Raw genomic sequence first — 27,975 nt, 5'->3', positions numbered from 1 at the left:
AATTGAAAAACCAGAAGGCAGATAATAGTAAATTATTAAACATGAAAGTGTCCATTTTAGGATGTTATGCTATAAATTATTTTAAAATAGTCTAAGATGACGAGGATGGCCAGAAAATAGCATATAATATGAAGGGAGGTTAATGGAACAACCTGTTGGTCACGTGATCGCATGTTCGCGCCAAAAGTTGTTTATTGTGTGAAGAAGACGCGGCAGGTTTTCCTGGAGCTCTGAGGGATTATTATTATTATTTTTAAGCCAGTCTAGGGACTAGTACAGGCATGGATGTTGCAGAGACACAGACTGGACAGTCTCACGTCAAAGATGAAGTGGGAGATCGTTGTCAGAAGCTCTTTCAAGACTTCCTGGAGGAGTAAGTTCTCCCGTGCTCTTTTATGTTACTAAGGAGTATCACTTGGAGATGCTCCTTGATGCTGGTCAGGGGTTCTTGTTCATAGGAATTTTATCTATCCTTTTCTGGGATGTAATCTGATTGCCTCCTATTTCTTCTGCTACAGGCTTATCACTGCTTAATGATAAAACTTGACTGCCATTCACCAGGCACTTACTTACTTACACTGTTGAACCCCAATGGAAATAAGTTACGGTCTGAAATTTTTTCGGGAGGTTATCCTGTATGATCCTTGTGGGCTTAGCGCTTTTGTTTATAAAGATTTTTGCTTTATCCTAGCTGTATGACCCTTTTGGGTTTAGCACCTGATCTTTATCAGGTTATCCTTAGTAATTTATACATGTTATGTGGCGCTGTATGACCCAGATGGGTTTAGCGCTTCTTTTTTATTATAATTATACATGTTACTATGTAAGATAATTGTACTTATGTTAACCTGTACCCAAATGAACTTACTTTGGTAATGAGTAATTTACACTGCCATACTATGTATAGTATGGCAGTGATGTCAGCTATGGTCTTTAACTTGTATCATGTACCTGTAGAAATAAAGATCGTTATTATTATTATTATTACTTTCAGTTTAACTCACTCCTGGCTACCTACTCTAACATAGAATAAACATCAGTACCATTCACACATACTCCTATACTGAAGGAGAAGGACCAGGAGCTGTTTTCCATATGTTAAATCATTGATAGTTCCCACACCAACTAAATATATTTTCATCCATAGTGACTGAGGAATTCTCCATGATTATAATAATGCAGTAATAATAAGAGTTGACAAGTTCACCATGCAATATTGCTTTCCCATGATCTAGCATTATATTAGTATTATATATCATCTTACACCTGTTTCTGTAGCTTCAGGGGTGTGGTTAATAATAATAATATAATACTGTAATGATCTTTATTTTTACAAGTCACAGACCGGGCTGTGGGGGCATTAACCCCTGGAACCCTCTCCGGGTCTACTACAGGTATACACCCAGGTACCTATTTTATTGATAGGTGAACAGGGACAACAGGTTTCTTAAGGAAACACATCCAGACTATAGCTGACATCAGTGACACTACTATATAGAAAGCCCTTTGTTATGCAAAGTATTTCAGGCAAATTAGGTCAATTTTGTCCCAGGGTGGACTGGACAGGCACCCAAAGTCAGTACCTAACCAGCCAGGCTGTGGTTTATATGTTGGGTTGTGTGCGGCCAGCAGTAACAGCCTGGTTGATCAGGCCAACTAGTAAAGATAAATATAATAATTATTTTTTAATAATAATAATAATAATATTATTTTATTATAGCTAAATACTGGATAAGACAAAATTTGGATAAATCATAAACTACTGCCATTCTTTATCTAGCATAAAATAGGTACTATTAACTGTTGTATATTGCAAATCTCCTCATGACTTGATGTACAGCTATCCTCTCAGATTTCAGGAGGGCGGTGAGGTCAAATATCTGGAGGATGCCAGAGATTTGGTGAAGCCTGAGCGCAACACCCTCGAAGTATCATTTGTAGACATTGACAAGTACAACCAAAACTTGGCCACCACTATTGTTGAGGAATATTACAGGTAAAGTCAATGACTACAGTTCAGTACTATACATGTACTTGGATTTTCACTTTGTAAGCATCGCATACTAAATATTATTGTTCATGGGGGATGCTGTGGTGCTGGTGAAGGGCTCTTGATCCAGAGAATTGGAGCTACCTATCTCTTCCGTGGATCAAACCTATTAAGTCTCATTTCAGAGGTGCTGTATGACCCTTCTGTTTTTAGTGCTTCCCTATGAATATGTATAATATGGTATTGTTTTCATATAGTTTCAGCTGTTGCATACTTGATACAATAGCCAGATTGGTAAGAGGCAACAAAAGTATGCAAGTTTTTGTTTTTCTGCTTTTTTTTTTATTAAAAACATTTTTCCCCATGAAATTGTTTTATGTATTTTATCATTTTATTTGAATTTTTATTGTTTTGTTTATAGGGTGATATTAACACTTAAAGATTGGATATCAGATTGGAGGGAGAGAGTATGGAGGAGGTGAATGTATTCAGATATTTGGGAGTGGACGTGTCAGCAGATGGGTCTATGAGAGATGAGGTGAATCATAGAATTGATGAGGGGAAAAGGGTGAGTGGTGCACTTAGGAGGCTGTGGAGACAAAGAACTTTGTCCTTGGAGGCAAAGAGGGGAATGTATGAGAGTATAGTTTTACCAACGCTCTTATATGGGTGTGAAGCATGGGTGATGAATGTTGCAGCGAGGAGAAGGCTGGAGGCAGTGGAAATGTCATGTCTGAGGGCAATGTGTGGTGTGAATATAATTCAGAGAATTCGTAGTTTGGAAGTTAGGAGGAGGTGCAGGATTACCAAAACTGTTGTCCAGAGGGCTGAGGAAGGGTTGTTGAGGTGGTTCAGATATGTACAGAGAATGGAGCGAAACAGAGTGACTTCAAGAGTGTATCAGTCTGTAGTGGAAGGAAGGCGGGCTAGGGGTCGGCCTAGGAAAGGTTGGAGGGAGGGGGTAAAGGAGGTTTTGTGTGCGAGGGGCTTGGACTTCCAGCAGGCATGCGTGAGCGTGTTTGATAGGAGTGAATGGAGACAAATGGTTTTTAATACTTGACGTGCTGTTGGAGTGTGAGCAAAGTAACATTTATGAAGGGGTTCAGGGAAACCGGCAGGCTGGACTTGAGTCCTGGAGATGGGAAGTACAGTGCCTGCACTCTGAAGGAGGGGTGTTAATGTTGCAGTTTAAAAACTGTAGTGTAAAGCACCCTTCTGGCAAGACAGTGATGGAGTGAATGATGGTGAACGTTTTTGTTTTTCGGGCCACCCTGCCTTGGTGGGAATCGGCCAGTGTGATGATAAAAAAAATAAATAAATATTAACACTTAAACTGCTGTAGGTCTAAAAAAAAAAAATCCGCTGCTCAGTGCTGGCAGTTATGAAAAAAATTAAAAATGATTTTATCTTACCAAAAAAATTACCCTGATTTTAGAAGTCCAATAATTCAAGAATGAAAGAAATTGATTATTACTTAAGGAAGTATGAAGGCTGGAAGGTGATGTTTGTGATCATATTATGGCAACTTAGTGCTTGCTGCATTAAGGAAGTTGCTGTATTTTAACAGTTGGATTATTTTAATTTTTTCAAATTTTTTGTGGACCATATGTTTTATGCCAATATCTGTTTTCCTGTTTCACTTATATTCACTCAGTGTTAACATTAAACACATGTAAACAAATGCAAATGGCATTTAACTCCCACAATGCCCTACACACAACAATTTTGTTTTTATACTGCGCTCATTTATGGCACTGATATGTTTTCTTTGATGTAGTCCAAACTAGGCAAATTGGGACCATTTTTGGAGGATCTAGAATTTTGGTGCAAATTTACGTCGCCTGCTGTTTTCCTGATAAGCGTAAATTTATGTCATCGGCAGTTTAAAGGTTAATTATGTAATATTTAATTCACCATCTTGTTTTAGCTAGTTTATTTGTGTACCCTCTTTTTTTTTTTTTCTTTTAGAGGTTTTATCCCATATAATTTGTATTACCAGAGTGTACCCATTCCTCTGTCGGGCTGTACGGAACTTTGTACGAGATCATGCAGAAGTTACAGTTGAAAAGGAATATTACGTAAGCCTTATTGATGTCCCCACAAGACATAAAATTCGTGAACTGACCACACACAAAATTGGTACCCTTGTTCGCATTTCTGGACAGGTAAGGAGTGGTTCAACAGACGATTGAACTTGTACGTGGTAGGCATTCTCATCTTGTCGTTATAGAAAGAAACTATTATTTAAATTTAATGATAATTTTAATAAGTTGTCTTTCTGCAGTGTGTTCTTGCAGCACATTTAATAAAAAATCAAGGTAGATTTTTATAAAATTTATCTTGAAAATTTCTAAAATACAGCCATCAACCACTAATGTGGACTATAGTTTCCTTTGTACACACAGTTGACTTGTTAATGCACCTGATTATATTTTTTAATTGCCTGAAGTTCACTTGTAAACAATGCAATGTTAACACAAGTAGATTTTGTCTACAAGACTGTATAATTAATTTCTTAACCTCTTTGTTTATATTGAAGTGTAATTGTCTTATTTGTGGTTTAATTAAAAAAAATTGGGTGATCATGTGTCTAAACAGTAAACTGGAAGATAAATGCTTGTTAGTAGTGATTTTCATCTAAGCAGTTGACCAAAACCAACACTTAAAATGTAATAATGTTGGTAGAATTACCGACAATATGTTAGGTAAAAGGACACAAGTGCAATCAATGTGGCATTTTATTGTGGCAAAGTTTTGCTTTGTCAAGCTCGCCAGCTTGTCATAGCTCCTGGAGAGTGAAACGTTGCCACAATAAAATGTCAAATTAGTTGCACTTGTGTCCTTTTACCTAACAACATTTAAACTGGTAAGAGGGCTGGTTAACTGATATTTCAGATAAGAGAAAAGGTCAGTTAGGAGAGATCATATTACCCAAGAGCTGTCACTTGTAAATACTTTAAACATCATTACAAGAATAATGCTGATTGCTTAGGCAATTTCACTTCCCTGTTTCTGGAACAGTTTCTAAAGTCTTATGAAAGTAAAAATTTGTTCCAGAATTTCTCAGATTTATTTTGTACTAGATATATTGAGGTTTGCCATATACACATTGTGCAAATTAGTTTTGAATTATACAGGCTTTCTGAGCCAATGTGTTAGTTTTGATATTTTGTTTGGGTTTGTCTGCAATGCTGTTCATGTTTTAAATCCTTGTCAACTTGACTGAGGGTTGCGTTTAATAAATTTCAAATCTTAAAATGTTTTTTATTTTCTTATTTCTATTTAAAGTAACAGATGTCAAACACACAAACTATGTTAGATATAAATTCACAAATTTGTGAGTGGGTTACATAAAATTTATATTACAGTATTACTGTTCTTTATTGTGAATTAATAGGTTCTTTTGAAATTCTTGAGAATTGTAGCGATAAGAATAAATGTATATTTGAATGAACTTTAAGATTTACCTTGAGAGAAATGTGCTAATGAATTCTAGAGTAACTGAAATTTAGTGGAGTTGCTAAATTCTCAGGATCATGTGCTAACAACTGGGCCACCACCATCTTATAAACTGGAACTCCAGAACTGTGATAAATTGAACCATGCTGTAGGTGCCAGAATACCATTAAAAAACATAGATTTAAGTTGTGATAATCTCTTAACAATTCAGCTGAAACCTTGGTGTTCAAGTAGCAGTGCAGTGTTTGAGCATTTAGTTTTAGACACCCTCCAGATGCCGGTGTGAATCCTACGAGTACTAATGACTTCAGCTGAGTAAACTTGGTCTATTTATTTTTCTGTGCGTATTTAATGAGTTTTGTTTACGTGTTGAGTGCTTCAGAAAATTATTACTCGTTCAGTAAAGGAATGTTTTTCAGGTTGTGCGTACTCATCCAGTCCACCCAGAACTGGTGTCTGGAACGTTTGTTTGTCTTGACTGTCAGAGTGTTATTAAGGATGTAGAGCAACAGTTTAAGGTAAGGAACAGTAAGTGATGTAACTTATAAATTTATCAGTAAAATATGGTTATACAAATTCTTTGCTAGGTTATGTAATTAATTATTTTATGTCATGCAAGTTTTAGCTGTTAGATTGCAGCTCCTGGTAGATGAAGGTAGAGAAGTAGGAAAAACAAGAACCAGAAGCATCTTGAGGCAGTGGAACTTCTATTCCCTCACATTTACTCTTGGCTGTGTGCCTATAGTAAAGTTTTGGTGGTTAGTTTGTATGGCATTTGGTAGAAAATGGGACATATAATTTTGGTAAAAATACATAGATTATCTTGTACTGTATAAGAATAAGAAGAAAATTGTCAAAGTGGGAAGTCTGAATGTGCGTGGATGTTGTGCAAATGATAAGAAAGAGATGATTGTGGATGTTATGAATGAGAAGAAACTGGATGTCCTGGCTTTAAGTGAAACAAAGCTGAAGGGGGTGGGAGAGTTTCAATGGAGAGGAATAAATGGGATTAGGTCAGGGGTTTCAAATAGAGTTAGAGCTAAAGAAGGAGTAGCAATAATGTTGAAGGATAAACTATGGCAGGAAAAGAGGGACTACAAATGTATAAATTCAAGGATTATGTGGAGTAAAATAAAGATTGGATGTGAAAAGTGGGTTATAGTAAGCGTGTATGCACCTGGAGAAGAGAGAAGTGTAGAGGAGAGAGAGAGATTCTGGGAAATGTTGAGTGAATGCATGGGGAGTTTTGAATCAAGTGTGAGAGTAATGGTGGTTGGGGATTTCAATGCTAAAGTGGGTAAAAATGTTATGGAGGGAGTAGTAGGTAAATTTGGGGTGCCAGGGGTAAATGTAAATGGGGAGCCTTTAATTGAGCTATGTGTAGAAAGAAATTTGGTAATAAGTAATACATATTTTATGAAAAAGAGGATAAATAAATATACAAGGTATGATGTAGCACATAATGAAAGTAGTTTGTTAGATTATGTATTGGTGGATAAAAGGTTGATGGGTAGGCTCCAGGATGTACATGTTTATAGAGGGGCAACTGATATATCGGATCATTATTTAGTTGTAGCTACAGTTAGAGTAAGAGGTAGATGGGAAAAGAGGAAGGTGGCAACAACAAGTAAGAGGGAGGTGAAAGTGTATAAATTAAGGGAGGAGGAAGTTCGGGCGAGATATAAGCGACTATTGGCAGAAAGGTGGGCTAGTGCAAAGATGAGTAGTGGGGGGGTTGAAGAGGGTTGGAATAGTTTTAAAAAAATGCAGTACAGTGGACCCCCGCATACCGATTTTAATCCGTGCAAGAGGGGTCATTGTTATGCGAAATAATCGGTATGCGAATGAATTTTCCCCATAAGAAATAATGGAAATCAAATTAATCCGTGCAAGACACCCAAAAGTATGAAAAAATTTTTTTTTTTACCACATGAAATGTTAATTTTAATACACACAAACTGAAAAAGGCATGCACACTTACATGACACTTACTTTTATTGAAGATCTGGTGATGATTGATGGGATGGGAGGAGGGGAGAGAGAGTGTTAGTGTTTAGAAGGGGAATCCCCTTCCATTAAGACTTGAGGTGTCGAGTCCTTTTCTGGGGTTACTTCCCTTCTTCTTTTAATGCCACTAGGACCAGCTTCAGAGTCACTGGACTTCTTTCGCACAACATATCTGTCCATAGTGACCTGTACCTCTCGTTCCTTTATGACTTCCCTAAAGTGTTTCACAACATTGTCAGTGTAATAATCACCAGCACGGCTTGCAATAGCTGTGTGAGGGTGATACTCATCCATAAAGGTTTGCACTTTCAGCCACATTGCACAGATTTCCTTAATCTTTGTAGTAGGCAACTTCTTCAATTTCTCTCTCCCCTCCTCTGAACCAGTTTTCTCAGGTCTGGCCTCTTGCTCTTGAAGTTGATCTATCAGCTCATCAGTGGTTAGTTCTTCATTGTCCTCCTCCACCAACTCTTCCACATCCTCCCCACTAACCTCCAACCCCAAGGACTTTCCCAATGCCACAATGGATTCCTCAACTGGCATAATCCTCTCAGGGTTAGCCTCAAACCCTTCAAAATCCCTTTTGTCTACATATTCTGGCCACAGTTTCTTCCAAGCAGAGTTCAAGGTCTTCTTAGTCACTCCCTCCCAAGCCTTACCTATAAGGTTTACATAATTGAGAATATTAAAGTGATCTCTCCAAAACTCTCTTAGAGTCAATTGAGTTTCTGAGGTCACTACAAAGCACCTTTCAAACAGAGCTTTTGTGTACAGTTTTTTGAAGTTTGCAATAACCTGCTGGTCCATGGGCTGCAGGAGAGGAGTGGTATTAGGAGGCAAAAACTTCACCTTAATGAATTTCATGTCCCCATAAAGTCACTCTGCCATGTCTGTAGGATGACCAGGGGCATTGTCTAACACCAGGAGGCACTTAAGTTCTAATTTCTTTTCAGTTAGGTAATCTTTCACATTGGGGGCAAATGCATGGTGTAAACAGTCATAGAAAAAGTCCCTAGTGACCCATGCCTTACTGTTTGCCCTCCACAGCACACACAAATTCTCCTTGAGGACATTCTTTTGCCTGAACGCTCTGGGAGTTTCAGAGTGATACACTAATAAAGGCTTAACTTTGCAATCACCAGTAGCATTGGAACACATCAACAAAGTAAGCCTGTCTTTCATAGGCTTATGTCCTGGGAGTGCCTTTTCCTCCTGAGTAATGTAGGTCCTGCTTGGCATTTTCTTCCAAAACAGGCCTGTTTCATCACAATTAAACACTTGTTCAGGTTTCAGTCCTTCAGTCTCTATGTACTTCTTGAATTCCTGCACATATTTTTCAGCCGCTTTGTGGTCCGAACTGGCAGCCTCACCATGCCTTATCACACTATGTATGCCACTACGCTTCTTAAATCTCTCAAACCAACCTTTGCTGGCCTTAAATTCACTCACATCAGCACTAGTTGCAGGCATTTTTTTAATTAAATCCTCATGCAACTTCCTAGCCTTTTCGCTTATGATCGCTTGAGAGACGCTATCTCCTGCTAGCTGTTTTTCATTTATCCACACCAATAAGAGTCTCTCAACATCTTCCATCACTTGCGATCTTTGTTTCGAAAACACAGTTAAACCTTTGGCAAGAACAGCTTCCTTGATTGCCTTTCTGGTGCCCACAATAGTAGCGATGGTTGATTGGGGTTTCTTGTACAACCTGACCAGGTCGGCGATATGCACTCCACTTTCATACTTATCAATGATCTCTTTCTTCATTTCTATTGGAATTCTCACCCTTATTGGTGTAGGGTTGGCACTAGAAGCTTTCTTGGGGCCCATGGTCACTTATTTTCCAGAAACAGCACCGAAAACACTGTAATAATACAAAATATTACGATTGTATGCTTGGATGTTACCGTGGAGGCTGGCTGGTAAACAATGGCACGGGCGGCACATGTGAGGCTGGCTGAGGGCGCACATTGGACGTGTCTCGGACGAAAATCGGTGAGCGGGTTTTTAAGCGGTATGCGAGGCAAAATTTTTGCGATTAAAGCAAGCGGTATGCGGATTAATCGTTATGTGGTGCCATCGGTATGCGGGGGTCCACTGTATTAGAATGTGGGGCAGAAGTTTGTGGTTATACGAGGGTGGGGGCAGGAGGAAAGAGGAGTGATTGGTGGAATGATGAAGTAAAGGGTGTGATAAAAGAGAAAAAGGTAGCTTACGAGAGGTTTTTACAAAGCAGAAGTGTTATAAGAAGAGCAGAGTATATGGAGAGTAAAAGAAAGGTAAAGAGAGTGGTGAGAGAGTGCAAAAGGAGAGCAGATGAAAGAGTGGGAGAGGCACTGTCAAGAAATTTTAATGAAAATAAGAAAAAATTTTGGAGTGAGTTAAACAAGTTAAGAAAGCCTAGGGAAAGTATGGATTTGTCAGTTAAAAACAGTAGGGGAGTTAGTAGATGGGGAGTGGGAGGTATTAGGTAGATGGCGAGAATATTTTGAGGAACTTTTAAATGTTGAGGAAGAAAGGGAGGCGGTAATTTCATGCACTGGCCAGGGAGGTATACCATCTTTTAGGAGTGAAGAAGAGCAGAATGTAAGTGTGGTGGAGGTACGTGAGGCATTACGTAGAATGAAAGGGGGTAAAGCAGCTGGAACTGATGGGATCATGACAGAAATGTTAAAAGCAGGGGGGGATATAGTGTTGGAGTGGTTGGTACTTTTGTTTAATAAATGTATGAAAGAGGGGAAGGTACCTAGGGATTGGCGGAGAGCATGTATAGTCCCTTTATATAAAGGGAAAGGGGACAAAAGAGATTGTAAAAATTATAGAGGAATAAGTTTACTGAGTATACCAGGAAAAGTGTACGGTAGGGTTATAATTGAAAGAATTAGAGGTAAGACAGAATGTAGAATTGCGGATGAGCAAGGAGGCTTCAGAGTGGGTAGGGGATGTGTAGATCAAGTGTTTACATTGAAGCATATATGTGAACAGTATTTAGATAAAGGTAGGGAAGTTTTTATTGCATTTATGGATTTAGAAAAGGCATATGATAGAGTGGATAGAGGAGCAATGTGGCAGATGTTGCAAGTATATGGAATAGGTGGTAAGTTACTAAATGCTGTAAAGAGCTTTTATGAGGATAGTGAGGCTCAGGTTAGGGTGTGTAGAAGAGAGGGAGAATACTTCCCGGTAAAAGTAGGTCTTAGACAGGGATGTGTAATGTCACCATGGTTGTTTAATATATTTATAGATGGGGTTGTAAAAGAAGTAAATGCTAGGGTGTTCGGGAGAGGGGTGGGATTAAATTATGGGGAATCAAATTCAAAATGGGAATTGACACAGTTACTTTTTGCTGATGATACTGTGCTTATGGGAGATTCTAAAGAAAAATTGCAAAGGTTAGTGGATGAGTTTGAGAATGTGTGTAAAGGTAGAAAGTTGAAAGTGAACATAGAAAAGAGTAAGGTGATGAGGGTATCAAATGATTTAGATAAAGAAAAATTGGATATCAAATTGGGGAGGAGGAGTATGGAAGAAGTGAATGTTTTCAGATACTTGGGAGTTGAGGTGTCGGCGGATGGATTTATGAAGGATGAGGTTAATCATAGAATTGATGAGGGAAAAAAGGTGAGTGGTGCGTTGAGGTATATGTGGAGTCAAAAAACGTTATTTATGGAGGCAAAGAAGGGAATGTATGAAAGTATAGTAGTACCAACACTCTTATATGGATGTGAAGCTTGGGTGGTAAATGCAGCAGCGAGGAGACGGTTGGAGGCAGTGGAGATGTCCTGTCTAAGGGCAATGTGTGGTGTAAATATTATGCAGAAAATTCGGAGTGTGGAAATTAGGAGAAGGTGTGGAGTTAATAAAAGCATTAGTCAGAGGGCAGAAGAGGGGTTGTTGAGGTGGTTTGGTCATTTAGAGAGAATGGATCAAAGTAGAATGACATGGAAAGCATATAAATCTATAGGGGAAGGAAAGAGGGGTAGGGGTCGTCCTCGAAAGGGTTGGAAAGAGGGGGTAAAGGAGGTTTTGTGGGCGAGGGGCTTGGACTTCCAGCAAGCGTGCATGAGCATGTTAGATAGGAGTGAATGGAGACGAATGATACTTGGGACCTGACGATCTGTTGGAGTGTGAGCAGGGTAATATTTAGTGAAGGGATTCAGGGAAACCGGTTATTTTCATATAGTCGGACTTGAGTCCTGGAAATGGGAAGTACAATGCCTGCACTTTAAAGGAGGGGTTTGGGATATTGGCAGTTTGGAGGGATATGTTGTGTATCTTTATACGTATATGCTTCTAAACTGTTGTATTCTGAGCACCTCTGCAAAAGCAGTGATAATGTGTGAGTGTGGTGAAAGTGTTGAATGATGATGAAAGTATTTTCTTTTTGGGGATTTTCTTTCTTTTTTGGGTCACCCTGCCTCGGTGGGAGACGACCGACTTGTTGAAAAAAAAATAAGTATTTGAAGTCAGATTATCTTGTACTGTATTTGAAGTCTGAGTGTGTCAAGTGGAACAAGAAATCTTTCAAGCATTTTGTTATATTATTGACTGGATTTTGAAAATTTTTCTAATCACTGCTTCCTTTTGCATGATTCTCTTAAGATTTGTTCAGATTTTTATCCCAGAGGGGTTAGCCACCTAGGATAACCCAAGAAAGTCAATGTCATTGAGGACTGTCTATCTTATTACCATTGGGGTTCTTCAGTCTTGTACCCCAGGATGCAACCCACACCAGTTAACTAACACCCATGTACCTACTAACTGGTAGGTGAAAAGGGACAGCAAGTGTGAAGAAACATGCCCAACATTAAGGAGGCCTGCTCACAGACCGGGCCGCAGGGGTGTTGATCCCCAAAACCCTCTCCAGGTATACCTGGAGAGGGATTGAACCACGGACACTCCGTGTGTGAGGCTAGTGTGTCTCCAACCAAGCCATGGGACACCTAGTAATAGAATTGAGATAAAAATATAAACTACAGTAGATATGTACCATATGGCCTGATTTTTGGATTAATATTTAGAATATTTAATTTTAGCCTGAGCTTGAATGCTTTCTAAGCAAATTTGTTATGATTGCATTCTGCATAAAACATGGGAAAACGAGTAATGATAATGCCAACCCCTTTTAAATTTCAGTTCACCCAGCCAACAATCTGCCGAAATCCTGTCTGTAGCAACCGTGCTCGTTTCATGCTTGACACAAACAAGAGCCGTTTTGTTGACTTCCAGAAAGTTCGCATCCAGGAAGTTCAAGCAGAACTGCCTAGAGGATGCATCCCACGCAGGTAATGTGATCGCTTATTCAGTGAAGTTTAATAAGTAGGCAAACTGTTAATTAAGGCTCCAGCAGCTGGGATTGACGGGATCTTGAGAGAAATGTTAAAATCAAGTGGGAATATAGTTTTGGAGTGGTTGGTACTTTATTCAATATATCTATGAAAGAGGTAAAGGTACTTAGGGATTGGCAGAGAGTGTGCATAGTTCCTTTGTATAAAGGAAAGGGGGACAAAAGAGTGTAAAGATTATAGGAGAAAAAAAACCTATTGAGTTTACTGGGTAAAGTGTATGATAGAGTTGTTGAAAGAATTAAGGGTAAGATGAACAGGATTGCAGATGAACAAGGAAGCTTTAGGAAAGATAGGGGATGTGTAGACCAAGTGTTTACATTGAACCATACGTGTGAACATTATTTAGGTGAAGGAAGCTTTCGTTGCTTTTATGGATTTAGAAAAGGCATATGATAGGGTGGATATGGAAATAATGTGGAAAATGTAAGTGTATGGAATAGGTGGTAGGTTACTGAAAGCAGTTAAGAGTTCTTATGAGGATAGTGAGGCTCAGGTTAGCATATGTAAGAGAGGGAGATGGGAAGATTATTTTGCAGTAAAAGTAAGCCTGGAGATTAGGAGGAGGTGCAGGGCTACTAAAAGTATTATCCATTGAGCTGAGGAGGGATTGTTGAGGTGGTTATGACATTTAGAGAGGATGGAGCAAAATAGGATGACTTGGAGGGCATACATGTATAAATCTTTAGTGGAGGGAAGGCATGGTAAGTCACCCTAGAAGGGTTGGAAGGAGTAAAGGTGGTGGACTGTTTATATGTAATCTGTTAATGGCTCACTGAACTACAAGACAGTGCCTTCAGAATTTCACTAGATCAAAGGCATATAAGACCAGCAATTTGATAAGTCATGTGCAACACTTTGGTATCATTGTTGGAGAGAGATTTCATCTGCTGATCAGGCAAAACATCTCTCCCATGAAAATACCCAGGTGGTGCATGTATCTTGTTCAGTATTTCATGTGTTTCCTTAGTGTTGTAAATGTTCCTGCTTTCTTGAATGTAATGTTGGTTTCATGTAGTGTCACCGTAACTAGTGAGTAGTGGGCTCTCAGAGAAGAGAGTCTCGAAACTCATCAAAGGTAGCATGTACTATAATGACATTTTTAAGGTCTGGTATTTTAGTCTATCCATCTGCCAAAGCCTTCATTCCCTTTCACATTTTGTGGTGCTTTTGATGTACACTGGCAGTTCAAGGGCATGATCAGGTTGCTATGTTATTATGAAAGATTTTTTATTGTTTTTCTCTTGCTGCATTAAAATTTTATAATATTTGCTTACATTCATATTTTATAAAAAAAATTATCAGTGTAGTACATTGGTGTATGGTTGTCATGCTTTTGTATATGGTTTGTTTTGTTTATAGTTACTCTCAATTTTTCTAGTGTCGAAATAGTTGTTCGTGCTGAGGCTGTGGAGAGGGCACAGGCTGGTGACCGCTGTGACTTCACAGGATCTTTGATTGTAGTTCCTGATGTTTCTTCATTGAACCTTCCTGGGGCTCGAGCAGAAAGTTCTGCAAGGCATAAAGGTGTGTAGTATGTTTAGTGTGAATTTTTGCAAAATTGATCAACAAAGTTTTACCAAAGCTCACGAATATAGTGCTGGTCAAAACTGAAGAGGGCGTATGTTCAGTTATTAATTTCTCTTACTTGATCTGAAAATAATTTTGCATATAATTACAGCCACTAGAATGTATTTAAGGGTAAGTGTGAGTCAGAGGTGATCAGGACTGTAAACTGAGAATTATTCGAGAAGTGACCACTGTGAATGTTACTGAGAGTTTGTTAGGAAGCTACAGGTAGAGTAATAACTAAAGCTGTGCATTGGCATTTAGTAAGTAACAGTTAAGAATGTTGAATGTAACTAATTCTTAATTAATAAGCCAGTGGTCAGAGACAAATAAGACAAAAACTAATTGTATTAGTCTTTTAACTTGTGTAGCATCCTTAAAAAAATGCTTGGGGCCTTGCAGCACAGGCAAGTCTCTTCTAACATTGTAGATCAGTTCCAAAAAGACACTTGTCAGATGGGAGACTTTAAATGAGATGATTTCAGGCTAAATATTTTTGTCGAAAAGGAATTCTTTTGTTGGACGATTTTTTATTATATATAGAGTTGGCAGTATTATTATTGTGCAGCTATTATAGTTAGATGCTTGTACAAGGTATGTTAAACACGTAATAGTTCTTATTGTTACTTGTTGTTTAGGTGAAGAAAGTGAAGGAGTAACAGGCCTGAAAGCACTCGGTGTGCGTGATCTTAACTACAGAATGGCATTTTTGGCTTGTTCCATTACTCCAACCAACCCAAAGGTTAGTCTTGCTTAATTCATGTTTCATCCCGTGTAGTTCTCAAATAGGTTTTAACAGTTTGCTGGTTTTTTTTTATTATTATTATTATTATTAAAATTATTTTGCATGAAAATAAGAAACCCATTATGGCACAACTTTTTTTTTTTTCAACAAGTCGGCCGTCTCCCACCGAGGTAGGGTGGCCCAAAGAGAAAGAAATCCCCAAAAAGAAAATACTTTCATCATCATTCAACACTTTCACCTCACTCACACATAATCACTGTTTTTGCAGAGGTGCCCAGAATACAACAGTTTAGAAGTACGTATATACGTGTAAAAATACACAATATATCTCTCCAAACTATTCTAATAATTTTTCATTAAAATATATATATGGAGTAAGAATTTTGAAGGTTTGGTGGGGATGCTGCAGTTTGAGGGTCATTGGAATTGAAATGTCTGCACACTTTGGGAGCAGTGGGAAATAGCTAACGTAAATTTTTTTATTGAAGTTGTAATGAAATTGGTCAGCTCTAAGGCTCTTATCTTGATTTAAGATGTGTTATAAAGGTGTACATTATTAATATGAATAAAGAAAATAAACATAATTGTAATCATAGCCTCTGTAGTTAAGGTAGCCTCCTAGGGATATAGTAATCTTTCTCATGTTGGCCCACACTTGGTCCCTGTGTTCCTTAGTAGATGGTTTCTCTAGTCTATAGTATGATTTTATGTACATATCATTGAAAAAGTGCATCAAAAATTGCAGTGTTTGAAATAACCTCGATAATACTGTATGCTTCATAAATGTAAAAAAAAAAAAATTTGGGTAATGTGCAAAATTTAGGTAGTACCCTCACTGTGTACGAGCAGTGCCCCAGTCCTCTTACTAGTCTTGCTAAGTGAGAACAAGTAAGGCCACTAGACAGCATTTTCTTACCTAACTAATGTGTTTCAAAATTGATATAGCTTATGAAGGCTTAATTTATATAAAACACCTGGATAAAAAAACCATACCCCCGGCCGGGATTGAACCCGCGGTCATAGTCTCAAAACTCCAGCCCGTCGCGTTAGCCACTAGACCAGCTAGCCACAATAAGATTCATCCAACTAGGTATATTTCTACACCATAGGAAGGTTAGCACAGGCACCACTGTGACCACAAATGCAAGTTTTTACAGACGAATCTCCAGCTAGCATGGCCATGACGAACTCTAGCTCAAGTCCCTTCACTGTTGACGGCAGTGAAGGGACTTGAGCTAGAGTTCGTCACGGCCACGCTAGCTGGAGATTCGTCTGTAAAAACTTGCATTTGTGGTCATAGTGGTGCCTGTGCTAACCTTCCTATGGTGTAGAAATATACCTAGTTGGATGAATCTTATTGTGGCTAGCTGGTCTAGTGGGTAACGCGACGGGCTGGAGTTTTGAGACTCTATGACCGCGGGTTCAATCCCAGCCGGGGGTATGGTTTGTTTGCAATCGTGTCATTACGATTTCTTGAGACCTGGATAAAAAGTTTAAATTACCAAAAATTCACAAAACTTTAATATCATCTAGTATACTTATACAGTACTACATATTTCTGTGCCTCTAGCAGTGGTGTGTCTACTCTATCTGTATTTCTTCAGTTGTTGAACATGGTGATTGGCAATAGTGATTATGTTTTAGCAAGAAAGTTATAGCGGAAGTACAGTATGCATTCCCTGCAGTGTAGGTATTACATCAGCTGACTGCCAAAACACTTCACATATTAAAGAAGTTCTCTACACCTTTCAAGATAAAACAACTCAGTGTTGACTTAGTTAATAAGGAAAAATGTATGGGCTGTTTGCTGCCCGTTATATCAACATAGTAATATTTTGAGAAAGGTGGTGGAGGTGTTATTTTCTTGCCGATTCTGGCTTGGACTCTTGCTAAAGCCTGCAGTGTAGCTGACAAATTACTGTACTTTCTCTACCACTAAATATGAAAGTTGGCTCCTCATGTATAGATCACACAAAATAAGTTATACAGACAAATCTTATTTTGGGAGCAAAAACCAGAGTCTCTGCTGCTCTCCCCATCTCCCAAACACAGCCTCCCACAGCATTTTATGTAAATATACTCTATTTTGTTTATTACTTTTTCAGATGAATTTATCTTTAGTATAGACATGTTTGGTAGAGGTGTGGTTAGTTCTTATTTATTAAAATTTGGTGAATGTGGCTTTTATTTTTACCAGTGTTGATATGTTGAGGGGGCCCAACTGGTGCTACCTACCACATTTTTTTCACATTATTTCTTTGTTTTGCTTTATCAAATGTCTTTATCTTTGCTACATGTTTGTCTGGTACAGATGAATTGAGTTCCTTTACTTGATACAGTATGGTAAGGAAATGTGGCTTTTATTTTGGTTAAGTACTGAGGGTATCAGCTGATAAACTTCACCATAATTTCACTTCAGTTACTATAGTAATTGTAAAAGCCTTCTTACCAGGATGGCAAGATGCTCTTCAATCACAGATTGCATGTTTACCAAGGAAATGCCTGGACTGTATAATTGTGTTACTCACAGATTATTCATTTGTGGATTAGTATGAAGTGATTATAACTATTTTGATTATTATTATTAACAATATCATTGCTGCATTATGCTGAACTGGTATGGGCTATTGAATACCAATGTATAGTTAAGTAACAGTAATGTTTATAATTGTTAAACTAGTTTGGTGGAAAGGAAATTCGTGGAGAAGAGTTGACTGCTGAAGGAATTAAGAGACAGATGACTGAGCTTGAGTGGAACAAAGTGTATGAAATGTCCAGAGACAAGAACCTGTACCAGAATCTTATATCATCCCTCTTCCCTACTATTCATGGGAATGATGAAGTCAAGAGGGGTATGTACTTGTTTACTACTACAGTATTAACATTCCTCTGTAAACTTTTCAAAAGTAATGTACTGCATAAATTACTATAAATATTGCAAAATTAAATGTATATGGTATAATTCTTTACTTATAGCTTTGGTCACCCTGTCTTGGTGGGAGAAGTCTGTTGAAGTAAAAATGGCTGTACCCTTGCCTGTGGTTACAGGTGCCTGGGGATCACTTCTCAAATGACTGCTAGTAAAACTACAAAATATGATTGATTTAAAAAAAAAAGTAAATATTTAATTGTTTACCAGTTAGCCAGGCTTGAATCTTTGAGGCAGGAGGTACTGTGCCTGCACGCTAAAGGAGGGATTTGGGATATTTGTTGTTTGTAGGGATATCCAAAATGTCATATCTACACACCTCTGGCAAGTCAGTGATAGTGTGAATGATGGTGAAAGTGTTTATATTTTGGGGTCAACCTGCCTCGGTAGGAGACAGTGAGGGTGTTACAAAAAAATTTATTTTATTTAAAATTTTATTAATGGCATGCTTTAACGTTGCAGGAATCTTGCTGATGATGTTCGGAGGAGTTCCCAAGGTAACAATGGAAGGTACGACACTTCGAGGTGATATTAATGTGTGTGTTGTTGGTGATCCATCCACAGCTAAATCTCAATTTCTTAAGCAGGTAAATGGTGCAGATTATTTTATATATACAGTATATTTGAAAGTTGAAAGTTGAAAGTGAACATAGAAAAGAGTAAGGTGATGAGGGTATCAAATGATTTAGATAAAGAAAAATTGGATATAAAATTGGGGAGGAGGAGTATGGAAGAAGCGAATGTTTTCAGATACTTGGGAGTTGACGTGTTGGCGGATGGATTTATGAAGGATGAGGTTAATCATAGAATTGATGAGGGAAAAAAGGTGAGTGGTGTGTTGAGGTATATGTGGAGTCAAAAAACGTTATCTATGGAGGCAAAGAAGGGAATGTATGAAAGTATAGTAGTACCAACACTCTTATATGGGTGTGAAGCTTGGGTGGTAAATGCAGCAGCGAGGAGATGGTTGGAGGCAGTGGAGATGTCCTGTTTAAGGGCAATGTGTGGTGTAAATATTATGCAGAAAATTTGGAGTGTGGAAATTAGGAAAAGGTGTGGAGTTAATAAAAGTATTAGTCAGAGGGCAGAAGAGGGGTTGCTGAGGTGGTTTGGTCATTTAGAGAGAATGGATCAAAGTAGAATGACATGGAAAGCATATAAATCTATAGGGGAAGGAAGGAGGGGTAGGGGTCGTCCTCGAAAGGGTTGGAGAGAGGGGGTAAAGGAGGTTTTGTGGGCGAGGGGCTTGGACTTCCAGCAAGCGTGCGTGAGCGTGTTAGATAGGAGTGAATGGAGACGAATGGTACTTGGGACCTGACGATCTGTTGGAGTGTGAGCGGGGTAATATTTAGTGAAGGGATTCAGAGAAACCGGTTATTTTCATATAGTCGGACTTGAGTCCTGGAAATGGGAAGTACAATGCCTACACTTTAAAGGAGGGGTTTGGGATATTGGCAGTTTGGAGGGATATGTTGTGTATCTTTATATGTATATGCTTCTAAACTGTTGTATTCTGAGCACCTCTGCAAAAACAGTGATAATGTGTGAGTGTGGTGAAAGTGTTGAATGATGATGAAACTATTTTCTTTTTGGGGATTTTCTTTCTTTTTTGGGTCACCCTGCCTCGGTGGGAGACAGCCGACTTGTTGAAAAAAAAAAAATTGTTTTTTTAGGTAGTAGGTTGGTAGACAGCAACCGCCCAGGGAGGTACTACCGTCCTGCCAAGTGAGTGTAAAACTGAAGCCTGTAATTGTTTTACATGATGGTAGGATTGCTGGTGTCTTTTTTTTTTGTCTCATACACATGCAAGATTTCAGGTACGTCTTGCTACTTCTACTTACACGTAGGTCACACTTCACATACATGTACAAGCATATATATACACACCCCTCTGGGTTTTCTTCTATTTTCTTCCTAGTTCTTGTTGTTTATTTCCTCTTACCTCCATGGGGAAGTGGAACAGAATTCTTCCTCCATAAGCCATGCGTGTTGTAAGAGGCGACTAAAATGCCGGGAGCAAGGGGCTAGTAACCCCTTCTCCTGTATATATTGCTAAATGTAAAAGGAGAAACTTTCGTTTTTCCTTTCGGGCCACCCCGCCTCAGTGGGATACGGCTGGTGTGTTGAAAGAAGAAGAAATATTTGTTTTTAACACTTCAGCCTTTTTGGACTTGGGGATAGTTTTGAGCAGTTATGGGAAATGTGATGGATTTCTTATAAAAATTAATTTCATGCTTTTGACGGACTTTTGTTATTTTCAAATGTTAGTATATTTGGTTATGCATAGTTTTTTTTTTTTTTTTATTCGTCGGTACTCTCCCGGCCCGGGTCTTTTCCAAGAGTGGTGACCCTGCCTTGGCTCCCTATCTGGGGAGTGTCTCGAGACCTAAGTCTTACTTTTGCACTTATGCAGGTGCAAAAGAAAGAATAAGAGGAACCAAACAAAACAAGATGCAAATGAAGAAATTTACTTTAAGAGAATTTAACTTGTTTATTAAGAATGTAAAGGTTCATCTTTACATTCTTAATAATAGTTTAATAGGTTATGAAGTATAGTAAAATTCAGGAGAAATGTTTAAATTAAGAATTTGAGAGTATATGCTATAAAGAAATTGTCATGGAATATATTGATATCACTACGTTGAAGGGACTAGCTAAATATTATGATTCAAGGTGAAGAGACAGCCATGCAAAGTAATGCATGAATGTTTAAAGGAAGTGTATTACCATTATTTATTGTAGATGGTGAGAACTAGAATGAACTTGAAAAGAAAAAGAAAAACCTTGCAATCCATTTAGTAGAAGTGGAGGGGATGGAGAGTCATTTGGGATGAAAGTTGATAATTTATTACTGCTATTTTCTAGGTGGCCGACTTCAGTCCCCGAGCTGTTTACACCTCTGGTAAAGCATCTTCAGCTGCTGGCTTAACTGCAGCTGTGGTAAAAGATGAAGAATCTCACGAGTTTGTTATAGAAGCTGGCGCCCTTATGTTGGCTGATAATGGTGTGTGTTGTATTGACGAGTTTGACAAAATGGATGTAAGAGATCAAGTTGCTATTCACGAGGCTATGGAACAACAGACAATCTCAATTACTAAGGTGAGGGGAACAGTATGAGATAGTTGACTGTATTTATAAAATTTCTGTTGCTTAATATTTTTTTCACAATTTTCTCATTTTATAATTATTATATATATAACAATTCATTTATTATCTGACTGAAAATTCCCTAAAGTATGGATAAGACTTGTGTGCAACATTTGGTTATCTTTACTGCTGAAACATTTAGCTTGAGCATCAGGTTTCAGTCAAATGCAGATACTAAGGGACTAACTTTGGAAAATTACTTCATATCTCCCACTGTTTCCAGTCTAAAAATTACCTCTCTGCTTGAGTGAAGAAGCCTGCTGTGCAGACGATACATTTCAGCAATAAATATACCAAAATGTTACATATATTTGATTCATTGACAAGTCAGTATTGTATACCATTAAAAATATCACCCAAGCCTACTGATAGTCAATCTCACAGCCATTAGAATTTAGTTGCTCTCAGAGTTGCTCAGAACCACCACAGCCTTTCAACCCAACAATAACAGAGGTTATTTGTGTAGTAGGTGGTGACTGTTGGCTAAATATTTTTTGCTTGCTTGCATTCATGGGACCGAGGGATGTTGATGTAATCACTTGTGGAAGCAAAGTTCCTTTCATAAACTCATTGAGTGGAACCTGTTACCATCCAGACGATCGGTTAATGCTAATAGGGCTTTGAATTCATTCATTTATGAAAGACACACCTTGTCTAAACAATAACAATGTTTTCATTATTTCACTTAATTATTTCATCTTTGAAATTTGGTTAATAATATTTTGGTAATTTTTGTAAATTATTTTGTGAATGTTCGTTCTTTGTGGATGCTGTATATTTTATATGAAGTGTGATAGTGAATCTAGGTTTCTAATGCAAGTATATTTTTGCTTGATATCAAGAAAAAACACTTCTTAAGTTTGTATTTTGTTTCGCATTTCAGTATTCAGCCTTTTACAATATATGTTTCGGAAGATTGATATTATTTAACTTTGTACAGGCAGGTGTAAAGGCTACACTGAATGCTCGTACTTCAATATTGGCTGCTGCTAATCCAATCGGTGGCCGCTATGACCGAACAAAGTCTCTTCGCCAGAATATTGCACTGTCAGCCCCTATCATGTCACGTTTTGATCTTTTCTTCATTCTTGTGGACGAGTGTAATGAGGTAAGCTTTATTACAGTGTATATTCTTGTTAAGGTACTTCATCTCGGTACAGTACCAAATTTTGTTTTGTTTGCTCGTTTATAAAAAATACAATTATCCTCGATTTAAAAATATCAGAGTAAATTCTTTGCTAATATAACATTTATTTATTTATTTATTTTTAATTTGGACATGATACATAGACGTACAAAGAAATACAATGGTTAAGTGCACATACTACAAGCCCCTTGTACGCAGAGCATTATGGGCAGGCTTAAGGGGCTTCTTTTGTAAAACATTGTTTTTGTTTATATGAAATATTTGAATACAGCCTCTCCTCACTTAGCGATGTACTATACTTGTTTACTGACGACTCGGAGTTACGACAGGCTCTCTGACCAGTACGTTTACCTAAATAATGTATATTAGAGCTGATTTCCTCTATTCTGTTTTTACAATATACAATGCACTACTGTATAAACATTTAAAAATATACTAAAAATGTTATAAATGGTGCAAAGGTGACATTAAAACATTATCAAAGATGATTGACACAAACCCTCCTTGCTTAGTGACGAATTCATTTACTGATGTTAAGAATGGAATTCTGTTAAGTGAGGAGAGGCTGTATTTGAGTGCTTTGCTATCCTGATTCTCATTTTGTGGCAGCTTGAAAATTTGTGATGTTTTGTATTTATTTCGTGTGAAAACAAATGAGTCGCTCTTGAAAACCTAATATTCTTCCCACTCTTTGAAGCCTTTCACACATTCATTCTCATTCCACTTTATGTACTTGAGTGGCATAATTTTGTAGAAATATTTTATATTATGAACATAAATGAGACATCTTGAAGTAATTGTTTTAATGGTATTAAAAATATTTGATTTTGCCTTTAAAGCCATTCTACAATGACGGTGATCTCAGAGTAAATATAGCTAGTTTTCTGTGTTTGCTTCCGATGGGATTTTTGTTACTGTTGTTGACTTAAAACAAGTGAAGTGGATAACAAAGCTGGGAAAGTTTGGTAGATTATATGTAATTAATATATTAGTTCTTTAGTGGCAAGATGCTAGAATTTTTTTTTATACCTGTTACCTGCCTCTGGCAAGACAGTGATAGTGTGAATGACGTTAAAAGTGTTTCTTTTTCGGGTTACCCTGCCTCGGTGAGAGACGGCCAGTGTGTTAAAAAAAATAATTGTGTACATGTACTGACAGTGATTATGTATGAGTGAGGTGAGTGTGTTGAATGATGATGATGAAAGTATTTTCTTTTTGGGTCACCCTGCCTTGGTGGGAGATGGTCGACTTGTTGAAAAAAAAAAAAAAAGTACTGAGAGTGAAGACCTAATATAGTTTGAGATGAGAGGAATCCAGAATACTGCTGGATAGGACCACTGCTCACTGGTCATGGAGTGAGTACCCTAATACATTGCCTGTGGAATGCTACCTACTGTAAGTGCAAGATGGTGTCTATGTAGGCTTGTAGGCTGTTAGCAACAACAGCCTGGCTGACCAGATCTTCACCAACAAAACCTGGCCTTAGATTCATCTGCAAGGTAAAAGACCACTTGAAACCAGCCACAGGTATAGTTTGATTCTGCACGATTCTATCCTCTTCATATTGTTACATTTATGATAGTGACAAATCTCTGTGTATATAGGAATGTGGGGACAAGATTTTTTATTTGGCTCCTGAGTTCACAGTAATGCAAAATACAGTTTGTAGCACAGTGGAGTTAATCATACTCTGGTGGACTCAAAAAAAAAAAAACTTGGTTGCAAATATCTGGTGTATTGGCTAGCATGCTCTTCTCATCACCTGTGGGATGGCAGTTCAGTACTGAAAGGTTTCTCTTCTGAATTCATGATATGAATTTTCATTTCTTAATGTAAAATTTATTTTTCAGGTAACAGATTATGCCATTGCACGGCGAATTGTTGATTTACATTGTCACAACGAAGAGAGCATTGACAGAACCTATGCTTTAGAAGAAATTCAGCGCTATATTATGTTTGCTAGACAGTTCAAACCAAAACTTAATAAGGTAAGTTCAGTATTTTAATTTCGTATTGTCTTGGTATAATTTATTTATAATTTTATTGTTGAAATTTTATATATCAGCCATCTCCCACCAAGGTATGGAGGCAGAGTAGAATACTTTATATGCATTTCTTCCCAATCTATATTACATTTCTAGGAAGCTAGTGAGTATTTAGTGGAACAGTATCGCAACCTTCGCCAGCGTGACTGTTCTGGGGCTGCAAAGTCTTCGTGGCGCATTACTGTTCGTCAGCTCGAGTCTATGATTCGATTGTCTGAGGCTATGGCCAGAATGCATTGTTCAGATGAGGTAATTATTTTCCCATTTATATTAGATGTAGTATTGTATATCACTGCAAGATATGATAGCTAATAGATGTAACATAATATGCAAATAAAGTATTTATATACTGCTTAGTTGTGGCAGATATTCATATAATGTGACTGTATAAAACATGTATGTCTTCAGGTAAAACCAAAACATGTTAAAGAAGCCTACCGGTTGCTTAACAAGTCAATCATTCGTGTTGAACAACCAGATGTTCACCTGGAAGATGTTGAAGAGGAGCAAGAAGTGGAAGAACCCATGGAGACAGATGAGAACAGGGATCCCAATGGTCAAATTAATGGTATGTTTACATATACACAGTATTGTGTTCTACCAAAGATGACAACTACAGTCTGTTTATAGTTGAATCCTCTGAACCCTGGACCCTGGACTTAGTCATGATGATTTACTTTGAAATTTCTCAAGTCTCGATTTTTGTTTGGGTAGGTGAGGGTGTTCCACATTGGTGATCTGTACTTTAGGATTGGTTACACATAGGTAGTTAAGAGTGCCTTGAAGAAATCTTAGCATCCTGATGGTAGCACTACTGTTACATTTGTCAGCCAAGTATATGCTGGTAAAAAAAAAGTAATGAAACCTCTTATTAATATATTTCATCACAGGGGGCTTTTTCAATTACATGGAACACACACAAACAGTCGTGCAAAGAGCATATGGTATATATACAATTTCGTGAAAATAAAATAGTCAGATATTTGCGCATATAGTTTTAATATGTACAAACACTGTTAACACAGGTGTACATAATCCTGATGATGATGGAGCAACATCTGATGCCATGAAGAAGAAGAAATTGAAGTTGTCATATGAAGCGTACCGCAGCATGTCTAATCTTCTGATTGTGCACATGCGGAAGGAGGAGCAGCGCATGGAGGAAGATGAAACGGAGACTTCAGGGTTAAGGAGATCAACTGTCATAAACTGGTACTTAAATGAAATAGGTGGTGATATAGAATCCGAGGCTGAACTAATAGAAAAGAAGATGATTGTTGAGAAGGTTCTGGACAGACTGACATACCATGTAAGTACATTAATTAAATTGATGTTAGAGTAATGTATGTGTTTCATTAAATATTAAACATTTCGTGCCAAAATTGTTACCTGATTATTAGGTTACATTATGAAAGACCCTTAGTATTTAAGGCATCTTCATTTGTAAACTGTTATTTGTGGTATATTTATATACAATTTCAGGATCTGTTGCTTTTCAGGAAAGTAATTGCAGCTTTGCTGACCCGTTGCACCATTGAGAAAAACTGTTCATTTGAATCACTGTCTAAGAAAGAATTATTTTATATTTTATTTCATTGAATAAAAAAAAAAGATTTGGGAGTACAGTATAAAAAAAAGATTTGGGAGTACAGTATACCACAAATGCACCTCTCATAAAGTACTGTGTATGTATTTGGTCAAAATAAAACTTTTTGCCAGAATTAAAAGCAATGCACATTGACAAAAAAATATATCTGCACATTAAACGTACATAGTAATCATACACAAGGGCTAATACATTAGGTAAAAAATCTAAGGGCTGGGCCACAGGGATGACGATATCTGCAACTGTTAACAGATAAGATGCTATACTGTGTTAATATAATGCAAGACAGCGTGGTATAAAAGCAGTATGATGAAATATTTGTGTGAAGGATTTTAATTATTACAATCAAGATTAAGCACTAAACCCACAAGGGTCATAGGAATTTAACAAGGCATAATACCTGATGAGCTGTTGGAGTGTGAGCAGGGTAATATTTTGTGAAGGGATTCAGGGAAGTTAATTAGCCAGACTTGTCCTGGAGGTGGGAAGTACAATACCTGCACTCTAAAGGAAGGGTTTGGGATATTGGCTGTTTGGAGTCAAATCTAAACTGTCATGTCCGGGCACGTCTGCAAAGACAGTGATGTGTGTATGATGGTGAAAATTTTTTTTTCCGGTTCACCCTGCCTCTGTGGGAGACGGCCATCATGTTAAAAAAAAAAAATCCATCAAGTAACTGAAACAAAAAAGTTTCTTGTAGACTGTAGAATTAATGTATTTTTAGTAAACTCATGAAGTTGCTGATATATGCAGGATTTTGACATTTTTTAACCAGCTTATTTTTATAGTGCAGAACTAAACATATGGAAATTGCTTGTGTACATATACGTACTACAGTGAAACCTCAGTACTCGAACTTAATTTGTTCCAGAAGGCTATTCGAGTACCGAACGAATTTTTCCCAACCCATTTTTTTTTTTTTTTTTTTGGTTGGCTGTTAACACTAATCTTGTTAGGCCCCATGGTGACTTATTTATACGATATAAAAAGACACCAAATAATGTGAAGAAACTTGAAATAGTTTACAGCGAAGTTTCTGCAGGTCATGCTTGTTTGGTCGAATGCCGAGCAAACAGTCGACTACTGAGTGATTTTTTTACCGAACAAAGTGTTCGAATAATGAATTATTCAATCAGGGAGATGTTTGAGTACTGAGGTTCCACTGTACTATACTTTTTGTTTTTTTACAGGACCAAGTAATCATCCCCTTGACTCGTAGTGGCCTGAAGGACTCCTCATTGGGTACTGATGAAGACGAAGACCCAGTGCTCGTTGTACATCCTAATTATATTCTGGAATAATGAATTATGGGACACATGCAATTTACATAAAAAAGTATTGATTATATATAATTAGAATGATTTTGTGTTGATTTTTCTTTAATCAGGGTGAAGGACTAAACCCTTAAGGGTCATATAGAGATGGAAGGCATTCAGGTTTGATCCTAGGAAATGGAGGACACATTGTTACTTGGATTTAGGACCCATCATGCCTCAAGGCACCTCCCATGAAGGGTTTAAAATGTGATTTAACTGAAAATTGCTAGAAGTGATAAAAATAAGAGACTTAAAAACAGAAATGTTATTAGAGGTAAATAGCATTTCATTCACATATAGTGAACTTTCTCAAGTGACCAGGAAATCAAAGACGTGTTCAGTTTAGCTGGTAGGAGAGTAGTGCATCAGGTGCAGAAACCTTTGTACCTCTAATAATAAGGGTTCTTTTTGTTTGTTTTCATAAGTACTTTTCAATTGCCACAGTTTCATATGCATGAAGAATATTGTATTTAACTTGACAAATTGTAGTCTTGATAAATTATTGAATTTGGAAACAGCACAGCTCACAGATGTACAAAAGTTGCGAGGGAGTATACTTTTTTCTTTCGAAATTACTTTTAAAAAACTTATTGTATATTACTTTTTATTTTTGTTTGTAGATGAAATAAATTTAAAAATTATTTTATATTTAATAAAGAAAATAAATATA

General features: G+C 37.5%; 1 protein-coding gene across 1 annotated transcript; it reads left to right on the top strand.

Moving 5' to 3' along the window:
- Positions 1-172: 172 nt before the first annotated feature.
- On the top strand, positions 173-27,975 carry LOC138854874 (zygotic DNA replication licensing factor mcm6-B-like). The gene is made up of 16 exons (XM_070100424.1): positions 173-373; positions 1,853-1,996; positions 3,990-4,155; positions 5,869-5,967; positions 12,593-12,741; positions 14,183-14,328; positions 15,009-15,112; positions 17,796-17,967; positions 18,507-18,631; positions 20,910-21,143; positions 22,132-22,299; positions 24,189-24,326; positions 24,480-24,632; positions 24,792-24,951; positions 25,409-25,692; positions 27,180-27,975. The coding sequence occupies exons 1-16, from the start codon at positions 282-284 to the stop codon at positions 27,288-27,290; spliced, it is 2,445 nt and encodes an 814-aa protein (XP_069956525.1). The 5' UTR covers positions 173-281; the 3' UTR covers positions 27,291-27,975.

The sequence above is a fragment of the Cherax quadricarinatus genome, chromosome 72, assembly GCF_038502225.1.
Source record: "Cherax quadricarinatus isolate ZL_2023a chromosome 72, ASM3850222v1, whole genome shotgun sequence".
Classification (NCBI taxonomy): domain Eukaryota; kingdom Metazoa; phylum Arthropoda; class Malacostraca; order Decapoda; family Parastacidae; genus Cherax; species Cherax quadricarinatus.
This window is presented reverse-complemented; position numbering and strand designations above follow the sequence as displayed.